The sequence below is a fragment of the Tupaia chinensis genome, unplaced genomic scaffold (assembly GCF_000334495.1).
Source record: "Tupaia chinensis unplaced genomic scaffold, TupChi_1.0 Scaffold150175_1, whole genome shotgun sequence".
Lineage (NCBI taxonomy): Eukaryota > Metazoa > Chordata > Mammalia > Scandentia > Tupaiidae > Tupaia > Tupaia belangeri.
This window is the reverse complement of record NW_006210013.1, coordinates 937,862-960,219: the sequence shown is the minus strand read 5'-3', so window position 1 is coordinate 960,219 and position 22,358 is coordinate 937,862. Positions and strand designations below refer to the sequence as shown.

General features: G+C 42.6%; 1 protein-coding gene across 1 annotated transcript in view; it reads left to right on the top strand.

The window, feature by feature from the left end:
• Nucleotides 1-22,358, top strand: part of TP53BP2 (tumor protein p53 binding protein 2) — a 69,365-nt gene that overhangs the window by 11,173 nt on the left and 35,834 nt on the right. Inside the window, exons 2-3 of the mRNA XM_027769661.1 lie at nt 14,236-14,383; nt 21,544-21,657. Of these exons, the coding sequence (XP_027625462.1) occupies nt 14,236-14,383; nt 21,544-21,657 (262 nt within the window). The remainder of the gene's footprint in view (nt 1-14,235; nt 14,384-21,543; nt 21,658-22,358) is intronic.

Here is a 22,358-nt window from a genome sequence, read left to right as displayed (position 1 = left end):
CCCCCCACCCCGGAGGGATGGCCATGCCGCAATCTCTTCTCCTCCAGTCTCCTCTCGGGATCTTAGGCACGCACACACACACACACACACACACACACACACACACACTCGGTGTGAGTTTAAGCCACCGAGTCTGGCACTCGAAGCACAGTCGACTACATGCATGGGAGTCCAGCAATGGCTAACTGCTGGTCCCTAGAAATGGTCTCTTTATGCCAATGTTTTTCTACCAGATTTAGGGGGATAACTGCTTATTTGTGATATATGTTGGTAACTCTTTTAAAAAAAAATGTGTTGGCATCCTGAAAAGATGAACCATTTTGGATTACACTGTTAGAGGTGAATAGGATCCTGCTGTGATAGGTTTCGTGTGTTGTTCACGTGGGCAGAGCCCTGGGCACCTATCCTTCTTTGCTTCCTCTCTTCCATCTCCTTCTGTAGCTGTTTAGTCACTGGGGTACACTGATCCCCTCCTCCAGTCTCTACTTTTCCCACTTTCTTGCCTGAGGGTTCTAAGGCTCTCCTTACTTATTTTCTTACCTTTATTCTCTAGCCCTTCAGTCTCCAACACACTGCTTCCCTGGTGGTCTTTCTGTAGTAGCAATTTAACAGAATTCTTCAAGACTAACTTGTGTTACTTAAAACATAAAATGTACTCTTCTTAGCCAGAGACAAAGTTCCCTTTTATCTTGCCTTGTGAGTTTCAGCATTTTTGGATCAGTGATATATTTCCATTCCAGAATTTTCAGCAGGTCAGTGGAACTTACAGAAAGACTTGAAACACCAATCAAGGGACCAGCAGGTGGTTGTAATGGTTACGCAGCTCCACGCAGTAGGCTGCAGTTTGAGTCCTGGACCCAGTGGCTTAAAACTCACATTGGGGGGTATGCGGGTGTGTGCCCAAAATCCTGAGAGGAGAGTGGAGGAGAGTGTGGATATCCCCCCTGGGAGGTGAGTTTTTGTTTCTGTCTCTCTCTGTCTATAGTGCATATGCCACATAGCAAAAATCTTTCAAAAAATTAAAAACAAACAAACAAACACCAGTCAAGCTGGCAGTTAAAACATGGCACTGACCTGGCAGAGGGGTAGTGTGAGCGTCTCCTCCTGTGCTGGCCCCGCCACCCATGGGCCACTGCACACAGGGAGGGCTGCCTGCTGACTGTGTGTCAGGGCTCTGGGGCTTAGGATGTCCGCTCTCCTCACTTGCAGCAGCTTGCTCCCAGTCGCATGTTGCTCTTGTGACTTGCTGTACTCCATCAGATTGTCCTGTGTGTGTGTGTGTGTGTGTGTGTGCACATTGAAGATTTACATTGAAGATTTTTGTGACACACTCGTGGCTCATGGATTGAGAATTGACTTGTCTGTCCTCCTTGCTCAGCCTTGTCTAATCCACCTCTAGTTTTCAGCAGTTCTGGAATTGTGGTGTGAAGGGCTGGGCTTACTTATGTCGCTGTGCCTCTGCCTAGGTGGTCCTCTTCCGCAGCTTGTCTTACTCATCCATCAGTTTTCAGGTCGTGGCACTTCCGTGAAGCCCTCATCTACTCCTTGCAGGGCCTTAGGTGTTTTCCTCTCAGCACTGAACCCTGTCTCATATGGCATGGTAATTGTTTGTAATGCCTCTTCACTGTTCTCTAAGCCCTTTGAGGGTGTGGACCATGCCTTTTCGTCTTTGTGTTTCTAGCACTTAGCACAGTGTTGACACATTGTGGGGATTTAATACACTTTGTTTGGGTGAATAAATGAATATGCCTATTTTGGATTTTCTTTGGTGGTGATAGTTCTTGCCCACACTTACACACAAAGTGGTAGGTAGAAAGGAAAGAACTAGAAGCAATGGATTGGTTATACACAGCATTATGGGTGGATCTTAAAAAGAGAATGCTTAGTGAATAAAAGCAAACAGAATGGAGTAGCATCTCAGTGCCTTTGTGGAAAATAAGACAAGGGCCCACAAAGCACAGCGCTCAGTTTAGGATAAAGCTTAAACAGTTGTGGAAGGGGAAGAATGAACTAATATATATTTTAGATCTTTCACTTTATTTGATATGACACATAAACAAGCAGGGTAGCCTAAGGAATTGCTTAGAGGATGTACTTGGAATATGAAACCTACCTAAATTCATCTCAGGGGTATTTGGAGAGGAGAGGAAAGATTTCTTCACATATCCCCAAGTAAGCAGAATGCTTTGTTTTCTCCATTTGAGACATGGTCTAGCTTTGACATTTTTGCAGTAGCTCCATGTGTTTAAGGTAAGAGTAGATGTTTTTTGATGTGAACCTACTGTTTGTCAGATTCTTGTCCCCTGTTAACTTTCCTGTCTTCCGTGGAACTTTGAATCCCCGAGTCATCTTATCAGTTCAGTTGAACACACATATATGTTGCAGATTTCCTCTGCGAAAGATTTTAGGTGGAGTTTTTTGTAGAGTGGTATGTAAAGGAGGAGAAAAACCAAAAGGAAACATGTACGAACCAACGCCTTTGTTGTGAAATTTATAGATAGGTCAGATTACACAGGAATACGAATATCTACAGTGTAGGTGGCTGTCAGAGAGGCACAGAGCGGAATCCCAGACCCGGAGATTTGAAATTCAAACGTGTATGTGTGTGTCGTGTGCATGCATGCCCAAAATCCCAAGAGGAGAATGTTCCCATTGCCTAAAATCTGCTTGTGTAGTAGATGCTCAATATATTAATGGATGAACGAATGAATGATATTGAAATCAGCCTGGAGGTAGAATTGAGAAGACAGAACCAGGAACTTATTTAGAGTGATTGGTTTTTTTAAGTTTTTTTTTTTTTTTTTTGGAGATTTTTTTTGTTATAGAGCGCGTGCGCTCTCCAGAAAGACAAAGACAGAGAGACAGAAAGCGAGAAATCACCCCCCAAGCGGGATGGCCACGCCGCAATCCCTTCTCCTCCAGTCTCCTCTCGGGATCTTGGGCATGCACGCACATGCACCCGGCGTGAGTTTAAGCCACCAGGTCTGGGACTCAAACTATGGTCAACTACGTGAGAGTCCAGTGACGTAGTCATTATGCCAACTGCTGGTCCCTAGAGTGATTGGTTTTGATAACTATAAATCTCAGTGTAGAGATGATTGTTATCTGTTTACATACATTAAATCATTGTTACTAGATATTCAAGATCAGCAGGCTATTTTTGAGAAAACATTAATTTTCAGTATGTTATGAATTTTTCATTTAATTAAAATAACCACTTTATATTTGCTGTATCTTTTTCCCCCAAATGTTGATTGTCTCAGAAAATGCCTAGTCTAGATAATATTGAATGACTGGCTAGGATAACCCATGTATGATTACCTTTTTTTTTTTTTAAGAATTATTTATTTATTATTATTTTTTTTTTCACAGGAGTTTTGCCAGAGAAAGAGAGAGAGGGGGAGGGAGAGTGAGAAAGCAAGCCACCAGGTCCAGGGGATTTCAGGGCCTTAACTATCACACCACCTGCTGGTCTCATGATTACCTTTATTTTTTTTTAAACAGATCATTAAAATTGGTATCAAGATTTCATGTGTTGATTTACAAATTCTAACTTGCTCTATAAATAGCAGAAGGAATGGTTTGTGCTGTGAGAAAAATTAATTAGATGTGGTTTGCTTTAAATAAATTCAAATATGACTGGTAGAAACTGATGGACTGTTCTTGAAAGTATGCCATGATCAGGCCAACCAGTGGCCTGGTGGTTATATCAGCTAGATCTCACATGACCCACTGTGTGGTTTGAGTCCTGGAACGGGCAACTTGAAAGACACACCAGGTGCATGTGCATTTGTGCCCAAAATCCTGAATGGAAGGAGAAATGGAGGAAAAGAGATTGCAGCATGACCATTCCCCATGGGGAGGTGCTTTCTCACTTTCCCTCTCTCTCTGGTGATCACATGCTCTGCCAAAAATAAAAAAAAAAAAAGAAAAGAAAAGAAAAAAAAAGCACAATGGTAGAAAGTGGTACATTTAGTGTAGCAGTAGGTTTAATATCACTGAGGCTTACTAGCACATTGGTAGACAGAACTCGTGATAATGGATGAAGATTTTAAAACGCAGCTTAATGGCTGTAAGATTAAACCCTAAGTGGGAGAAACAGCTCAGAAAGCATAATAGGCCTTTGTGCAAGCAGTGTAATGCAGTTGGAGCCCATCATCAGGAATGCTGGGGAGTATCTTTCAGGGAACAGATTCAGAGTGGTATTGTCTACGTGGCTTTGAGAAAGGCTTTGCAGAGGCCCCCTCAGGTACCGGGGAGGCATGGAAAGGCAGTCCAGGGCTGGCATCACGAGCAGCACACTGCACAGAAGGAAGGCAGCCCAGCCCACAGCAAGGGCAGAACTCGCCTGAACTACGGAGTCACACTGGCGAGCAGACGGCACCATCTGTGGAAGCGGGAGGTGGAGGAGCCCAGACTGCATCTCGTTTCTACAGCCCTTCCACTGTTGGAAGCCAAGCTTGGAATAAATGTCTGAGTCTGAGAGATGGAAAGAACCTTTGGGGGGCTAGCAAGTGGCATGAAGTTGTCAAGCTGGTTGGGTCCCACTTGGCTGACTCTGGCTTGAGTCCTGGATTTGGCAGTTTGAAATGCGTGTGTGTATGTGCATGCCCAAAATTCCAGGAGGAGAATGGAGGAGAAGGGATTTGAGGTATGGCCATCCCCTCTGGAGGTGATTTTTCACTTCCGCTCTCTGTGTCTCTCTCTATGTGAGCTCATGTGCCCTTATATCAACCCCCACCCCCAATAAAGAAGCTTTGGTTAATGTTGCTAGGTCGCTGTTTCTTAGTTCAGTCCCTTTTCTATTCATGATGTTAAGAGAGGCGTTTTTATGCCACCATCTTATAGGAAGCCTAGTGGCACCTTCCTTTTCCAGAAAGTAGTCTGGGCCTTTCTTCATGAGAGGAACAACAAGTATAAAAATGAGGTAATAATTGTACATTTATCTCTCCACAGAGTAACTGTGAACCACAGAAACCATCCAGGCTTTTCTGAAGTCTCACTATTAGTGTAATGGGGATGGGTGGGCAAATTTGAGGAGGATTTATATTACCCTTTTTACAGTTTGCACATTTGTCTTTAAGAACAATTGTTCCTCCTTCATATTCTTTTTTTCTCTTGGTAAACCTAAGGGATTTGAATGTATTATTGTAAACCTTAATTTCCTTTCTGTGATAAGGAACATCTTACACTTGTGGTTACTGTTTTCTTTCTGTGGAACTTCACATGATTTTAAAAATCAGATGAATAAACTTTAGCCTCTGATTCAAAGTTCATTTCTTATAAATGCCCAGCCAGGTTTTTTTTTTTTATATTTCCTCTTGGAAAGACCTTTCAAATTTTAGTATGAAATAATTGCTCTTTGAAAATGAATCATTCTTACGCCAATGCCATAATGTTACAGTTACAGTGAATACATGTGCAGTGAAAACAGGACTCTTAAAAATAAATCTGTGACCCATTTTTTTTTAAGTGAAAATCATCTGTGCCCTGGAGTTTTTGGCAGGGCAAGTCTATTTGGATATGGCTTTGGCACTGATTACTGTGCAGGGTGTGTGGAGGGTGCCTGGCACAACTTAATGTAAATAGTGTTTTATCTTTTCCCGAATTTTCTTTCTCCAGAGATTAGTCTCTGTAAAAGGTACAAGTAAGTAGCCATCATTATGTTAAGTGTATTTTAAAATTGTGAACTGTTGTAAAACTATTTTAACATTGAGGTTTAGAAATTTAGAAGTCACATCTGTATTGCTCTTCTGATACCACTAATTTATTTTCTGTGTATTTAGTACTGATCAGTTCAGATGTGCATGTGTGTGTGTTTCTAAGAATTAATTAATTAAATTTTTTTTTTTTCACATGAGTTTTGCTAAAGACAGAGAGAGGGAGAGTGAGAAAGCAAGCCACCAGGCCCAGGACTCAAACCACAGTTGGCCATGTGGGAAGTCTAGCACCTTAAGCACCATGCTACCTGCTGGCCCTGTGTGTGTGTGCGTGTGTGCGTGCGCACGTGTATTTTAACATTTTTCCTCTCATGACAGAAAGACACAGAGATTTTTTTTCTTTCCATTTGTTTAATTAGATATGATAAGTTCTGTTTTGAACAAAATGAATAATGATCTTTATTTTTTGAAATTTTCATTTTTCTTTATTATTCTAAAATGTTTTAGTATCAGATGCTGGAAACTTATTAGATATAGCTTTTTTAATCAGTAAAGTTCATGGATGGTAGGCTCAAATTATTGTTGTCTGAAGGATTTAGTTGCTAGAGTAGCCTCATATTTTTCTTAAGTAAGGTTTTTAGTATGCTGATAAAAACTACTTCACCCAAATGAAAGCACCACCACAACAAAAACCTTGCTTCATCTTGCTTTTGTTTTATTATTCAAGGAATTAATATGTTTTTGAAGAATTCTTATATTATTTTGGAGTGCAGTAGATTTGTTAAAAAAAAAAAAAAAAAGGTCAAAAGAAGGATATCTGTGCCCGCGTTTTCTCATGTTAACACGACAGGTAGTTAACCAGCTTTCTCTTTTTTCATTCTTTCATGTAAAGGGAGATGGGAATTGCTATTTATTGAAGAAAGGCCTGTGTTTCGCTTTCTCTATAAAAATTTAAATTTATCACACCAAAGCTCCTTACTGTGGCCAGAATATAAATTAAGATTTGAAATAAGTGATAGTTCTCCGTTTACAGCTTGAGGACATCATGTCAGTAACTTGAAAGAATGATTGTGGCCAGACAGTGGTGCAGCAGTGAAGCATGAAGCTCTGCGGGGCAGTCCTATGTGGGAATGTTCCTGGCTCGAATCTGAAGACCTTCCTAAGTCTGCCAGACATATGCTCATTGTGATCCAGGGCTGGCTGAAAGCTGGAGGTGGATCATGGCATCAAGATCCTGTTGGGGTGCTGTGTCTCTGGACACTGGTGCTTGGCAGGCTAAGGCCATATGGGAGATCTGGGTTCAATCTCTGGCCCACCCTGAAAAAAAGCAGGCATGATAGTGCATGCCTGTGGTTCCGGGTACTTGGAAGGCTGAGGCAGAATGATCAGGACATAAGGAGACCCCTGTCTTAAAAACAAAAACAAACCCCCAAAACTCCCAGCTCTCATCTTGAGATAAAAACAAGTCAAAATATTCCCTTTACTCTGTCTTCTTTCATCTGTGCTTCCATTTTCTTTGCCTTGTTTAAAACAAAATGCCTTGGAAGAGTTATCCGTGCTGTGTCTACTAACTTCCCTCAGGATCTTTAGCCTGTTCCAGTCAAGCCTTTATCCCCATTAATCATTGTCTGTCAAGGCAGTCAGCTGCCTCTGTCCACCTTGTCAAGTCCAGTGATCAATATGCAGCCATTATTTCTTAGACCATTAAGCTTTATTTGATTCAGTTGATCATATCTTCCTCCTTGAAACTCTTTCTTCATTTGGTTTCTGAGACATACTCCTCTTTCTGTTTTTTTTTTTCTTTCTTTTTTTCTTTGTTTTTTTTTTTTTTTTTTTAATTGGTGGATCTTTCTCAGGCCCCTTTGCTGGACCCTGCTTTGCTGGACCCTCGTAGTCTGTGGGACCTTGAGTGGCTTAGGGCACTTGCCTCAGCCTTCTTTTCTGTCTCTAGCCATCCCCAGTTCTCATCCCATCTAATGGCTTTAAGTGCTTCTGCGTGCTCACTTCTTACCTGCATCATCCTGTTCAAACTTGTACATTAACCAGCCTCTTCAAACATTCATTTGAACGTCTGATAGCTATCTTGGATTTAACACCTGGGCCCCATCTTGTGGGCCTTCTCCAGCCTGCTCCTCCTTCCTCAGCTCAGTAAATCGTACCATTTACCCAGCTATTTAGGCAACAAATCCAGATTCACTCTTATTTTCTCTCTACTTTTGTATCCCACATCCTGCCCATCAAGCAAGTCTTGTTGGCACCAACTTTAAAATACCAATATAACTCTCATCCAGCCATTTTCACCAATTTCCAATTACCTGCAGTCCCTGCCACCATCCTGCCTCATCCCGTGTGCTGCATTTACCTCCTAATGGGTTTCCATGGCTGTCCCCCTGTTGTCTGTTCATGTAATAGCCAGGGTGATTTAAAAAAATGAATAATCACTTTGCCACCCTATATCAGAATCTTTAAGTAACCTCTTTTTTTAAATTTATTTTTATTTTTTTAAATTTAAATTTATTTGTTTACGTTCATTCACTGTACATCATTACAGCATACAAAATGAGCTTTTCCATCCAGAGTATACTGTATATTGTCTCAATCAAGCGCATCAACATACATGTTATTGTCAACAAATAATTTTCCATTTCTTGTTTCCTGTATGTTTTGCTTTTTTCCCCCATCCTTGATTCCCTCTCTTTTACCCTCTGCCATCTCCCACTCTTCCCACACTGTCTCTGGTATCTATGTTTACTTTCTATACTGTTTTCCCCCCATTATTTATTGAATTATTAAAGATCTTAATTAATCTAAATATTTTCATAGCAAACACAGCTGATATATACATTTCCATGAACACAAGTCACAGCATACAAAATGTGATTTCCCATCCAGAATATACTGCATAGTGACTTAATCATGCATATTATTATCCAAAATTTTCCATTCCATAAAATTCACCATTTTTTTTTTTTTTGGAGAGATTTTCACTGTAGGGCGCGTGCGCTCGCCAGACAGACAGAGAGAGACAGAGAGACAGAAAGCAAGAAATCACCCCCCAGGGGGGATGGTCACGCCGCAATCCCTTCTCCTCCATTCTCCTCTCGGGATCTTGGGCACGCACGCACACGTGCCCGGCGTGAGTTTTAAGCCACCGGGTCTGGGACACGAACCGCGGTCGACTACGTGGGAGTCCAGCGACATAGCCATTACGCTAACTGCTGGTTCCCAAAATTCGCCATTTTGAAGGGTGCAATTCAGGGGTTTTTAGGGTATTCACAAGATTGCGCAACTATCATTACTCTCTCCAAGGATATTTTCATCACTTCAGAAAGTAGCCCTGTGCCAGTTAGCGTCCATTCTCCATCTCTCCTTCTCCCAGCTTCTGGTTACTGATCTCCTGTCTGTAGTGGTGATTTGCCTCTAGGGGCCTCTAAGATTAAAATCTAAAAATCCTTGCTCTGGCCTTAGACTGGGCATGTGGATTCTGGACTAGCAGTGTCAGCGCCACCTGGGAGCTTACTAGAAATGCAGAGTTCTCAGTGCCCGTCCCAGATACATGGACTCAAAAGCTCTTAGGAGGAGGCCCTGCATTCTGTGTTCCACAACCCTCGATCCACTAGAAGTTTGAGAACTTCTGCAGTCTTAATGGTCCAGTCTCCACTTGGCACTTTAGAAAGAATCTCCTATAATCCTTTCCTCTTGCTACCTCTGCCTTTCTCACAGATGTGACAGTCTCCTTCCCTCATCAGGGTCTTTGCATTCACTGTTTCCTCTGCTTAGGCCATTCTGCTCCTAGACCTTAAGCTGCCTGTGTCCTCGTCAGTTTGATGGTTGTTCAGGAGCCACCTCTGATTGCGTAGATGTTGAAGTCATGGCTTTGAGTGTGGAGAGGAGGGCTATCGAGCTGAGCATCTTTTGTTCGCCTCTCCAGATGGATTCTGCACCCTTTGCCACCCTCCTTGGTGCTCCAGGATTGACTTCTGTAATCGGCACCCAGGGCTTCCCTTGCCAGCTGCTTCTAGATGGGTCTGTCAGGGGGCAGTAGCAGGAGTAGGTAAGAGAGGGAGCTCAGGTGGGGTAGTTATTCCTGGCACCTTCCCTGAGACTTTGTCCTGAGCTGCTGTTTTTTTCTATACAGCTCTCTCATTCTCTTTGGATTTTGTATTGTATACTGTGTAGTTATTTAATAAAGATGATTTCTGTAGTAGGAGCCAGGCATACAGTAGTAGGTGATCTATAAATACTGAATGAATGGAAAGAATGTTGGAAAAGAGGTAGGATTGTAGCAGGATGTGAGCTGAAAAAATGAGACATTATACTCTTAACTCAGAGTCTATGAGGGGGTCTTCCAGAGTTCATGGAAAATGTGTCTTATGAAAACTCTACATGGATTTTAAGATGTTTTCATACCAAGATAACCTCAAACTTTAATTCTCTTTTCCATGAAGTTTTTGGATTCCCCTCTTAACAGCCGTGCTATATACTATGTACTATATGCCATACCTCTCAGCAGTACCTGAAACAAAACTTCTAAGTGCTGAATGTACAATACTGAACAAAAGACAAAGCCCTTGGCTATGTGGACATTACATTCTAGTAGAGAAGTCAGGCTAGGGACCAGCAGTTAGTGTAATGGCTATGTCGCTGAACTCCCATGTAGTCGACCGCGGTTCGAGTCCTGGACCTGTTGGCTTAAACTCACGCCAGGCGCATGTGCATGCGTGTGTGCCCAAGATCCCGAGAAGAGAATGGAGGAGAAGGGATTGTGGTGTGGCCATCCCCCAGGGGGGTGATTTCTTGCTTTCTGTCTCTCTGTCTGTCTCTTTCTGGCGAGCGCACACACCCTATAGCAAAAACTTCTCAAAAAGAAAAAAGAAAAAAGAGAAGTCAGACTATATAAATGTGAGCTAAATAAATAAATACATGGTATGTTAGGGAATGACTCTGCTCAAGGAGAGAAATAAAGCCAGGGAGTGAGCTAGGGTGTGTTTGTGTGTGTTTGTACTTGGTGTTGGAATTTTAGGTAGGGTGGCTAGAGAAATCATCCCTGAGAGGGTGACATCTGAGGGAAGTGAGCTATGCTGGTGTACAGGAGCAGCATTCTGACCAGTGCAAAGGCTCCCAGGTGGAGACCAGCCTGGTGTGTTCAGGAATCAACCAGGCGGACATTGCTAGAGCAGAGGGAAGGGGTGGGTTAGAAGGAGATGCGAGCTGGAAAGGTAAGATGACAGGTATTGGTGCAGCCAACTGTTGCTGCCCTTTACTCGGCGCCTGGTGAACACACGTTAAGTGATGTTGGGTTGTCTGAAAAGTCACGACACGTTTTTGCATAGAAAGATACATTGTGACTTTTCTGATGACCCAATAGTTATTGGAGACTTAAAGTCTCATATTTTGAAGATGAAGAGGATGATTTTTAGAGAGGTGATGTTGCTTCCCTAAGGTGGTCTAACTAATTATGAACTGATTTGGAGTTTGAACCAGATTTCTAGCCTGGGATTCCACAGGTATGTCATGCTACTGGCCCAGATCAGGGACTGTGTCACTGTAACTGAGCTCACAATAGAGTTGTCATTCGTGGGAGGGAGAAATGGTCACCATTCACACCAGTATTAATCCTTTGGGAAAATTAACCATAAATAGAACACGGCTCTCATCATCCTTATTTGTAATTGTAATTTTTAAAAAGTGAACATATTGGGGGACCAGCAGGTGACGTGGTGGTTAAGGCACTGGACTCCCACATGGCAGGCTGCGGTTTGAGCCCCAGAATTGGTGGCTTGCTTTTACTCTATCTCTGCACAAATTAAAAAATAATAATAATAAAATAAATCTAAAAAAAAAGTGAACCTTTTGTTTTTTCAGGAAGTAAAAGATCAGATCACTATTAAAGTTTGGATTACTGTACAATAGTTAAGTACCAAGCATTTCATGATATTTTCCTACTGTAGAGGACAGCTAAAAGACTAGAAGATAGAGCTGCCTGAGTGGCACAGTGGTAATGCTCTGCTCAAGCTTGTTGGATCTGTGTGGAAGACTGTGCGTTTGGTTCCTTAGTCAACCTGTGTGTATTGGCATGCACTCCCGTAATCCTGGCTGGCTGGAGGGCTAGAGGAAGTCCTGTTAAAGATGATTTTGTGTGTGTGCGTGTGTATGTGCATCTGTCTGTCTGTCATTCTTACTCATGGCAGAAAGAAAGAAAGAAAGAAAGAAAGAAAGAAAGAAAGAAAGAAAGGACTGGTCCCATAGCTTAGTGGTTAAAGGGGTCAGATAGATCCCACATGACTTACTATGGTTCAGATCCTGGCCCCAGCAGCTTAAAAATATGCTGGTGCATGTCCATGCATGCCTGCAATCCTGACAGGATGGAGAAATGGAAGAAAAAGGATTATGGTGTGACTATGCCCCATTGCCTCTTTCTGTCTGTCTCCTGCATGCATATGCCTTTTTAACATTAAAAGAAAGGAAAGGAATAAAGAACACAACTTTTAAAAAAGATTAGAGGATAAATTAGAAGAACAAAATTATACTCTGACCTTCTCTTTTCAGTAGCCAAGTAAATCACTTCTCAGTCTTTTTTTTCCTTGAGAGATTTTTACTATAGGATGTATGCACTTGCTGGAGAGAGAGAAAGACAGAAAGCAAGAAATCACTCCCCAGGGTGAATAGCCATGCCGCACTCCCTTCTCGTCTTAGGATTTTGAGCATGCATGCTTCCACACCCAGTGTGAATTTTAAGCCAATGGGTTTGGGACTTGATTAACTATGTGAGCGTCCAGCAACATAACCATTAACACCATCTGCTGTTCCCTTTTTCTTCACTGATAAAGAAAAAAGTAATACCTGCTTTGCTTATCTGAGAGCTGACTTCAGCTTCTGAGATAATGTGTGTGAAAGTGCTCTGAAAGAACAAGTATGCAGAAATAGGTGTTGTTATCTCGCCTCGTAGCCTTTTATGCGTTGGGATAGTGCATGTTCAGTATACACTGTGAATCAAGTATTTCTGTAATTTTATACATACCTTTGAGACTCATATTTACAATAAAACAGTTACTATTTTTGAAGTGGTAAACTTCAAAGAAAGTTTTGTGTGGGTGAGAACTATTTACTATGGAAGTGTACATTGTTTGTCCCCATCACCAAGTGTGCTGTGTGTTTTGGCCAGCATGGCAGCAGGGTGGCATTCTGGGAATTTAGTTCATCTTTGTTACCTTTTTCAAGTGGTTTTGTCAAAGCCTTATGACACTTGTGTAGCAGTTTTAAGTACCACCTTGTTGGCTTTGTAAATTGAGGTCTAGAACTGTGTTCTTTATGTAGTGCAGTTTTTCAGGATGCGAAAAGCCCGAGATAATTAGCTTGAAAGCTTCTGAGCTCATACTGGGGAATTCAATACAGTTCTCTACCCCCCACCCCCAGTATATTTTTGTTTATTGTTTCAACAGTATCTACCATTTTCATTTTTCTGGGCTTACCTGTATGTTATATATGTGTTTATATGAGTTAAGTTTTGATTGAGAAAGTGGACACTAGGACAATTTTAAGAAACATAGGGTGTTTTAGTGCAAGGAGGAGCTACAAAGGCCCAGGCCTGTTCTTTCTCTTATGCATGTCGCCTCTTATCCTGACCCAATCTTAGGGCATCTGTCCAATGTCTGGCCAGTTCCTATCATCAGACCTAATCAGGCACTGCCTTTTTCTTATTTTCTTTTCTTTAAAAAAAAGGTCTTGTCAGAGGGTGCATGCACCCACCAGAGGGACAGAGAGGAGGGGAAAGTGAGAGAGCGCCCTCTATGGGGGATGGCCACGCAGCAATCTCTTCTCCATTTCTGCTTTTGCATACGTGCCCAGCATGTTCTGCAGGCTATTGGGTCTGGGACTCGAACTGCACAGCCAGCCATGTAGGTCCAGCTGCCCCAACCACCACGCCACTGGCTGGCGAAGGTGCTGCCTTTTTACAAAGAACAGCCTAACACTGCTTTCTCAACTCTGGGTTAGTGAGTGAGAAGCTTAAGCTGGAAGGGGAGGTGTGTGAATGTTGGCAGGCACTATGACCCCAGAGGGGGGCCATGCTGCAGTCCCTTTCCCTCCAGTATCTTCTCAGGATTTTGGATACACGCACACCTGTGCTGGCATGATTCTTAAGCTGCCTGGTCTGGGACTTGAACCATACAACCAGCCATGTGAGATCTAGCACCTTAACTTTCATGCCACCTGCTGGTCCCATTTGATAGTCTTTAATCAAACCTTTATACGATTTGTTTATAATATGTAGTATACTAAAAACTACATAAGTATTATATAAGTAACATAAAAGGTCGTTTTATTTGAACTTTTGTGTTGATTTGAACTTGAGTACTCCAGGGTCTCCAAGGTTCTGCAAGCTTTGCCTGTGAAGGGCAAGGGTCCAGCTGGTCCAGCTCCAGGTCCCTCCCCCAACATTGGTCAGGAGACAGCCAGACTTAAGTTATTATGTACATTTGCACTAACTGAGATTTTGTTTGGAAAAAATGCCTCTAAGGTGAATGCCACTAATGCAGACAGTACTGGTAATTGTTGTTTCTCTTTTAATTTTTAGATGTTTCTTACAGTGTACCTGAGTAACAATGAGCAGCACTTCACAGAAGTTCCAGTCACTACAGAAACAATATGCAGAGATGTGGTGGATCTGTGCAAAGAACCCGGAGAGAGTGATTGCCATTTGGCTGAAGTGTGGTGCGGCTCTGGTATGAAAGGAACAGTGCTGTGTTTTATTTGTTTTTTATGCTAGAGGGACTTTGCATGCATGTGAGGGAGGTGGGCAGTGAGATGACAGGAGGGAGGGAGAAGAGGAGGGAGAGAAAGTACCCCCACCCCAGTGGGCCTAGTCACACTACAGCCCTTTTTTCACCAGTTCTCTCTCCTGGGTGTGTGCACGTACACACCCAGCATGGTTTTCAAGTCAGCAGGATAAGGATTCGAACATTGGCAGACCATATGGGCCCTGGCTTCCTCTGCATCATGCTTAACCACTGTGCTATGTAACTGGCCCACTCTTATGCCTTGGTTCTGCTGTCTCTTACTAATTTGGGTTCATAGAAGGGACCCTGTGTCCATCAGGAGATAGTGTTCTCAATCCAACATTTTTGTGACATATAAAGGCTTTTTGCTGTTTTTCTGCAATAAAGCGAAGATACCACAGTAAAATAAAAAAGGTCATAGGACAGCTCCTGGGGCATTGTGGTCAAAAGCATGGTGCTCAAAATATTTTTTGTATGTTTAGATTTTACTTAATTGGATATTTGAGGCCCAATTGGTTTTTCTCTTCTTTAAGTTTTGGTAGGTTTTAGGGTAAGCAATGTAGTGTTGAGGAACTGTAATGGCAGATGGCAGTATAGAATTCACGCAGTATCGAATTCATGCAGTATCGTGAGCGTTGGAGTCAGTCCCTGGTGTGCTGCATTGGCATTCTTAAGGGCGAGAGCCCGCTTTCCTTTTGACCTCATGGGAGTTTGTGGATGTGAGAGTAATGTTTCCTCATTTTTGTATGGTTCCTTCACGGCCTGGGCAACCTCCCACAGGTTCCGTTTTCTCCTTGGTCAGTGCCCACTAGCCCCGGAGTAAGTATATATGAGTTCTGGGTTTGTGCCATCCTTGATAGATACTTTCAGCTGAGCCTTCAGTTTTTTCCAGGCAAGTATCTTACTCATCCTTGGTTGACTTTCCTATGGTTGGGTGTTTGAGGTCTTCTGTACTTGGAATTATTCTTATTTACATAGTAGCTCGTTTACTAAGACGTTTGCGTAAATAAACCCAAGTGATATTTTAAAAACGAAAATGGGTAATTTCACTTTCCTGCTTAAAGCTCTTTAGTGGCTTCTCTTCTAAACTTCTTATCTCAGATTGTGAAGACTTACAGATTTGTTGTCTTTGCTGTCATCTGGCACTATTTCCTTCTTTGCCCCCTCCATAGCTTTTAAAACATTCCTAGAATACTCTCAGCTCTCTCCTCCCTTTGAGCCATTGGCAGTAGCTATCTGCACCGCCGGGATTGCTCTCCCTGTGGTTTTGTCACTAGTGGTTCCTTCTGGCCTTTGGGATTTCAGCTGAGATGTTACTTCTTTGCAGAGACTTTTGCTGGGTACTCTGCTAAAAATGGCTATGAAGTTATCTCTCAGTTATATCACCCTGACTTAGTTCTCTGCAGAAGTCATGTCACTCTTAGTTTTGGGTGTGTTTATTAGTTTATTGCCTTTTAATCCCTATAGCCCCAAATACATGCACTAGAAGAGTTGAGACCTTGTTTATTTTATTCATTGCTATATCTCCAGCTCAAGCGGAGTGCCTGATACCTAGCAGATATTCAGTTAAGTATTTACTGAATAAGTAAACAAGCTCCTAGCTGCTGCTGGTAGTCTCCTTGCTTTGAACAGACTACCTTACTTTGTACTTTACCAAGTATAATTGAAGCTGGCCCTTGTGAGTGTCCTCAGTTTCCTTCCTCTGTACCTGACATTACTTCGGTGCAGCTAGCCCTTTCCTCACCCTTTTAGAGAAAGATACTCCACCCACCAGGGTTTACTCTCTTCCTCTGAAACTCTGAATTCCACTCTTCTTTTCCTCTGTAGTATCTTACTCAGTTGAGTTCAGTAACCCTGACTATGTGATGATGATGAACAATGTTTAAAAAAAATTTTATGACTTTTTTTTGTCATTAGGGCACATGCCTTTGCCAGAGAGAGACAGAGAGAGAGAGAGTGAGAGGGAGGGAGAGGGGAGGGTAGGGGAAGAGTGAGGAGGAGGAGGGAGGAGGAGGAGGGAGAGGGAGAAATCACTCCCCAGGGGTGATAACCATGTCACAGTCCCTTCTTCTCTTGGGATTTTCTGCATGCACACACATGTGCCTGACATGATTTTCAAGCTGCTGGGTCCAAGACTCGAACCATGCAGTCGACCACGTGGAAACCGGCACCTTTGCCTCCATACTATCTGCTGTCCTAAATTCTCTTTTTAAAAATAAACACTTAAGGGACCAGCAGTTAGCACAATGGCTATGCCGCTGGACTCCCACGTAGTTGACCGTGGTTCGAGTTCCGGACCCGGTGGCTTAAACTCACGCCAGGTGCGTGTGAGTGTGTGCCCAAGATCCCGAGAGGAGAATGGAGGAGAAGGGATTGCGGCATGGCCATCCTCCCTGGGGGGTGATTTCTTGCTTTCTTTCTCTCTGTCTCTGTCTCTCTGGCGAGCATACGCACCCTATAGCAAAAACCTCTCCCCCCAAAAAAAATAAATAAATAAAATAAACACTTCAGTGAAAGTCTTTTTAGGAGCCAGTCTGATTGTGTGCAAGCATTTTTTTTAGGGTAGGTAACAGGAAGTGGAATTCCTTGGTTAAAGGTTCACACAGTTTTTTCTTTCTTTTTTTCTTTCTTTCTTTTTTTGAGAGAAACTTTTGCTATAGGGCATGTACGCTCACTGGAGAGGCAGAGAGAGATAGAAAGTGAGAAATCACCGCCACCCCCCCCCCGGGGGGGGGGGCCTGGTGGCACACCATTCTTCTCTCAGGATCTTGGGCTCATACACACACGTGCCCGGCACGAGTTTCAAGATGCTGGGTCTGGGTCTCGACCATGATTGACTACGTGGGAGTACAGTGATGTAACCATTACACCATCTGCTGGTCCTGTCACACAGTTTTTCTAAAAAAAATTAATTTTGGGGACCAGAAGATGGCATAATGGTTACATCACTGCACTGGACTCCTGTGTAGTAGACTGTGGTTCAAGTCCCAGGCTCGATGGCTTAAACTCATGCCTGGCACATGTGCGTGTATGCCCAAGACCCTGAGAGAAAAATGGAGGAGAAAGGATTGCAGTGTGGCCATCCCTCCTGGGAGGGGGCGATTTCTCATTTCCTGTCTCTCTGTCTCTCTCTGTCTTTCTGGCAAGTGCATGCACCCTATAGCAAAAACCTTTCAATAAATACATAAATAAACAAATAAATTTTCTTGTCTACACTTAAGGTGTGTGAAATGATGTTATAGGATACATATGAATATTGAAAAGGTTACCGTAATGGAGGAAATTACTATTAAGGTTCACACATTTAAAAATACATATTTACCAGATTTTCCTCCATACAAGTTATATCAATTCATATACCTTGCAGTTATTTCTAAAATATGCCCTATTGGGAATATACCTTGCAGTTTTTTCTAAAATATGCCCTATTGGGACCAACAGTTAGCGTAATGGCTATGTTGCTGGACTCCCATGTAGTCGACCGTGGTTTGAGTCCCGGACTTGGCAGCTTAAACTCATGCCGGGTGCGTGTGCTGGTGTGCCCAAGAGCCCGAGAGGAGAATGGAGGAGAAGGGATTGCGGCGTGGCCATCCTCCCTGAGGGGTGATTTCTCACTTTTTGTCTCTCTTTCTGGTGAGCGCATGTGCCCTATAGCAACAACCTCTCCAAAAAAAAAAGAAAAAGAAAAAAAATGCCCTATCAATGATTATATTTAAACTTTTGCTAAACTGATAGATAAAAACATGTCTTTTGTTTAAATTTGCATTTTTATTTTATATATTTTTGCTATAGGATGTGTGTGCTCACTGAAGAGACAGACAGACAAAAGGCAAAACATCACCTCCAGGGGGGATGGCCACATCATAATCCCTTCTCCTCCATTCTCCTCTCAGGATCTTGGGCATGCACACACATGTTCCTGATGTGAGTTTCATGCCACTGGGTCCAGGACTTGGACTGTGGTTGGCCATGTGGGAATCTAGTACCTCAATCACTATGCCACCAGCTGGCACCTAAATTTGCATTTTTCTGATTAAAAGTAAAGTTGCTCATTTTTTCATTTGGTTATTGGTCACTTGGGTTTCCACTTTATTCCCCATTTTTTAAAAAGAATTATTTAACTTAATTTATTTTAATTTGATTGGAGAGGGACACAGAGAGAGAGAGTGAGAGAGAGAGAGAAAGTAAGCTCCAGATCTGAGACTCAAATCATGGTTAGCCATGTGGGAGTCTAGCACCCTTAACCACCATGTCACCTGCTGGCCCCACCCATGTTTTTTTAATATCCTGTGTTCATGCTTCCTCTAGCTTTTGCCTTTCTATCTTGATTTGTAGATGTTTTCAAAACTCTGTTCTGGATCTCAGGCCTCTTTGTCTGTTCATTAAAAAAAAAAAATTCTGGGGCCAGAAGATAAAGCGGCATAATGGCCAAGTTGCTGGACTCCCACATAGTTGACTGTAGTTTGAGTTCCGGACCCAATAGCTTAAAACTCATGCCGGGTCATGTGCCTGCATGCCCAAAATCCCAAGAGGAGAATGGAAGAGAAGAGATTGCAATGTGGTCATCCCCAGTGTGTGTGTGTGTGGGTGTTTTCTTGCTTTCTCTCTCTCTGTCTGTCTCTGTCTGCCCCTCTGGTAAGTGTACACATCCTATAGCAAAAATCTCTAATGACAACGACAAAAATTCCTACTCCAGAGTTGTAAATGTATTCTTCTATCATTTCGCTCTCTTAAATATTAGAAATTCTTTTCCGTTCATTTTGTTTCTTTTTCTCTTCCATTTCCTCACCATTCTTTGCTGAGTGACATATCTTGGGTATCATGTTTGAGCTAGGGACTGTGGGAGGGATGCAGAGGTGACAGTTCCCTGCCTTCAGGTGTTGTACAGCACAGAAACAGAAGCAAATATGAGCAGATACTGACGACGGAATGTGATAATGCAGGAAGAACTCCCTGCCTCTGCAGGAGAGGCGCGTGGGCCCAGTGAGGCATGCCAGCGAGGCCGCACAAAGGTGGAGGGGTGGGAGCACAGGGTTTTAGCGGGGAGCTCCGAGAAGCGTCTGTTTCTGTGGCACCAGCTAAAGCCTGGTCATCTGCTGTCACAACCATCAGGACGTTAGCGCCTACAGCTTGTAAGAAGGATTATAACCCTTCCTGGGCAGCCCAGCATGACTGGAAGTTACCTCACTTCCTTTGAGTTCTGTTTGCTCCTGGAACCTGGAGATTTTAGGTCATTTCTTTGGAGTGCAGCTCGTGTTGAGAGGGTCTGTGCATTTGGGGGGATGCCTGGAGGGTTTACTCAGAATTTCTTTAGGGGGTTATCTCTTCAGTATGGGTATTCCTTTGTAGGAATAAAATTCTTGTGAATTACAGAAGGGGAATTTCTTTTAAAAATTATTCATTTAATTTAATTTTATTTATTTTTTAAAATTTAGTGAGAGGGGAGAGAGAGAGAGAGAGAGAGAGGAAAGTGAGAGAGCAAGCTGCAAGGTCCAAGACTCAAACCGTGGTTGGCCATGTGGGAGTCTAGTGCCTTAACCATCACGCCACCTGCTGACCCCCAGAAAGGAGATTTCTGTGTCAACCCAGTATGTTCTATAGCTGGAAGCAGGACCAGAACTGTACTTTTGTTTGTTACAACCAAGCAGATTAAATTCAGGCTTAGTTTACAAAACTGGCTGCTGATGGCTTGGCTGCTCCCTTTCTCTGCTCACCTTGTTTATTTAAGGCCCTGAGATAGTGTCTCTGATTACCGATAAGTGTGTTGAGCTTTCTTAGGCTACTTCAGTATTCTTATATTTGACATTATTTTGATATTGCTGGAACTTTAAGCAGTTATCTTCTGAAGCTGTATGTTTGGTTTTCTCTTCTGACCCTTAAAGTGAGATTTTTTTGAAGTGAGCTTGAGATGCGCTGTTTTTCCTGAAGCTCTCATTTTTACTAGGGTATTTCATTATGCCCTTCTTTTTGTCTCCAGAATGTTCTGACTGCAGGCAGTCTCCCTGGAAGAGGGGCCAAATATTGGGTCATTGGAAAAGTCATGATGTATTTTTGTGTAGAAAAACATAGAAAAAAAATACATCATGACTTTTCCGACAACCTTAGGTAGCCCTTTACTGGGAAATAGGTAAGTCTACATATCTTGAATGAAATAACCTGTATAAAAACTGTAATTAAAAAAGAAAAAGACTGGGCTATTATAAAGTTGCTCTTTTTTTTTTTTTTTTTAAAGTTTATTTACTTATTTCTTCCATGAACGAGAGAGACAGCGCCCCACAGTGGTATGACCTGTTGGGTGGTGCTGTGTGGGGTGGTGACCCCCAGCCTCAGCCAGCTCTGGGTCATGGGCACAGGCCTACCTGGCATTCTTAGGGAGGTTTCCCAATTTCCATGTGGGATTGCCTTGCAGAGTATCTTATCTTACACCATGTGGTCCCTAGAAAGTTGCTTTATAATTACTTTTTTGTGTGTTTAGAAAAATCATAGAACATTAGCTTTTTTAAAATTTAATTTTTTTTTTTTTTTTTTTTTTTGAGAGAGAGATTTTTGCTATAGGGCACGTGTGCTCACTGGCGAGCCAGAGAGACAGAAAGTGAGAAATCAACCTCTCAGGGGGACAGCCACGCTGCAGTTCCTTCTCCATGCTCTTGAGATGTTGGGCATACATGCACACACGCCTAGTGTGAGTTCTAAGCCACCGGACCTGGGACTCGAACTGGGGTCAGATCTGTGGGAGTCCAGTGATGTAACCATTATGTCATTTACTGGTCCTGAAGATTAGCTTTTTAAGGGACTAGACTGTCTGATCTAGTAAATTCCAGAAGTTAAATGGCATGACTGTGGGTCGTAAAGAGCCCACTGGTTTAGACTTTGGAGCTCCTGGCAGCTGAACCAGCGCCGTTCTTTTTTTCAGTACTGCATTCTGGTTTGACACTGACTGCCTGTGGGCTAAGATACTTCATTTTCTAAGAGTTCTTTTAACAAAAAAAATTAAGATGCTTAATATTTTCTATATCCATGATGTATAATTTGCATGCATAGAGGGCAAATGATATTTTTGTCTTTGTTTTACCTGAAGATAATGTGATTTCTGTTCATCTTTTTAGAACGTCCAGTTGCCGATAATGAGCGAATGTTTGATATTCTTCAAAGATTTGGAAGTCAGAGGAATGAAGTCCGTTTCTTTCTTCGTCATGAACGCCCCCCTAACAGGGACATTGGTAGGTAGTGTTCTGTGGATCCATACTTTATATGTAAGCTTTCCTTCTTCCTATTTATTTATGTATTTATTTATTTCGCCTGAGATTGTGTCCACTTACCAAAAAAACAAGGGCTGAGGGAGAAAGTACCTGTCACTGGGGTGTTGTCATGCTGTAATCCCTCTTCTCCATTTCTCCATCCTGGTGAGAATTTGAGTGTGCATGCACGTGAGCCTGGTGTTTTTTTCCAAGCCACCGGAGCCGGGATTACCGCCACGGTCAGCCATGTGGGATCTGGCTCCCATAACTGTCAAGCTTCAGGGCCAGCCTGATTCCTTTTTTTTATTATTATTAAATTTATTCATTTTCTACATTAATTCACTATACACCATCACAACACACAAGTGAATTTTCCATCCAAAATACACTGTGCATTGGCTCAATCAAGCACATCAACATACATGTTCTCAGCAAATAATTTTCCAATTCTTAATGTCCTGCATACCTTGTCTTTTGTTTTGCCATCCTTGATTCCCCATCCCCCACCCTCTGCTATGTCCCATCCTCCTCCTCCATTGTCCCTGGCATCCATGGTTGCCCTCCATGCCTTCCCCCCGCCCATTCAATTGTTCTCCAACGAACTTAATTAGTCTAAATATATCCAACAGCTAGCACAGCTGACACATACCTATACATGAACCCAAGTCTGACTTTAGGCATAA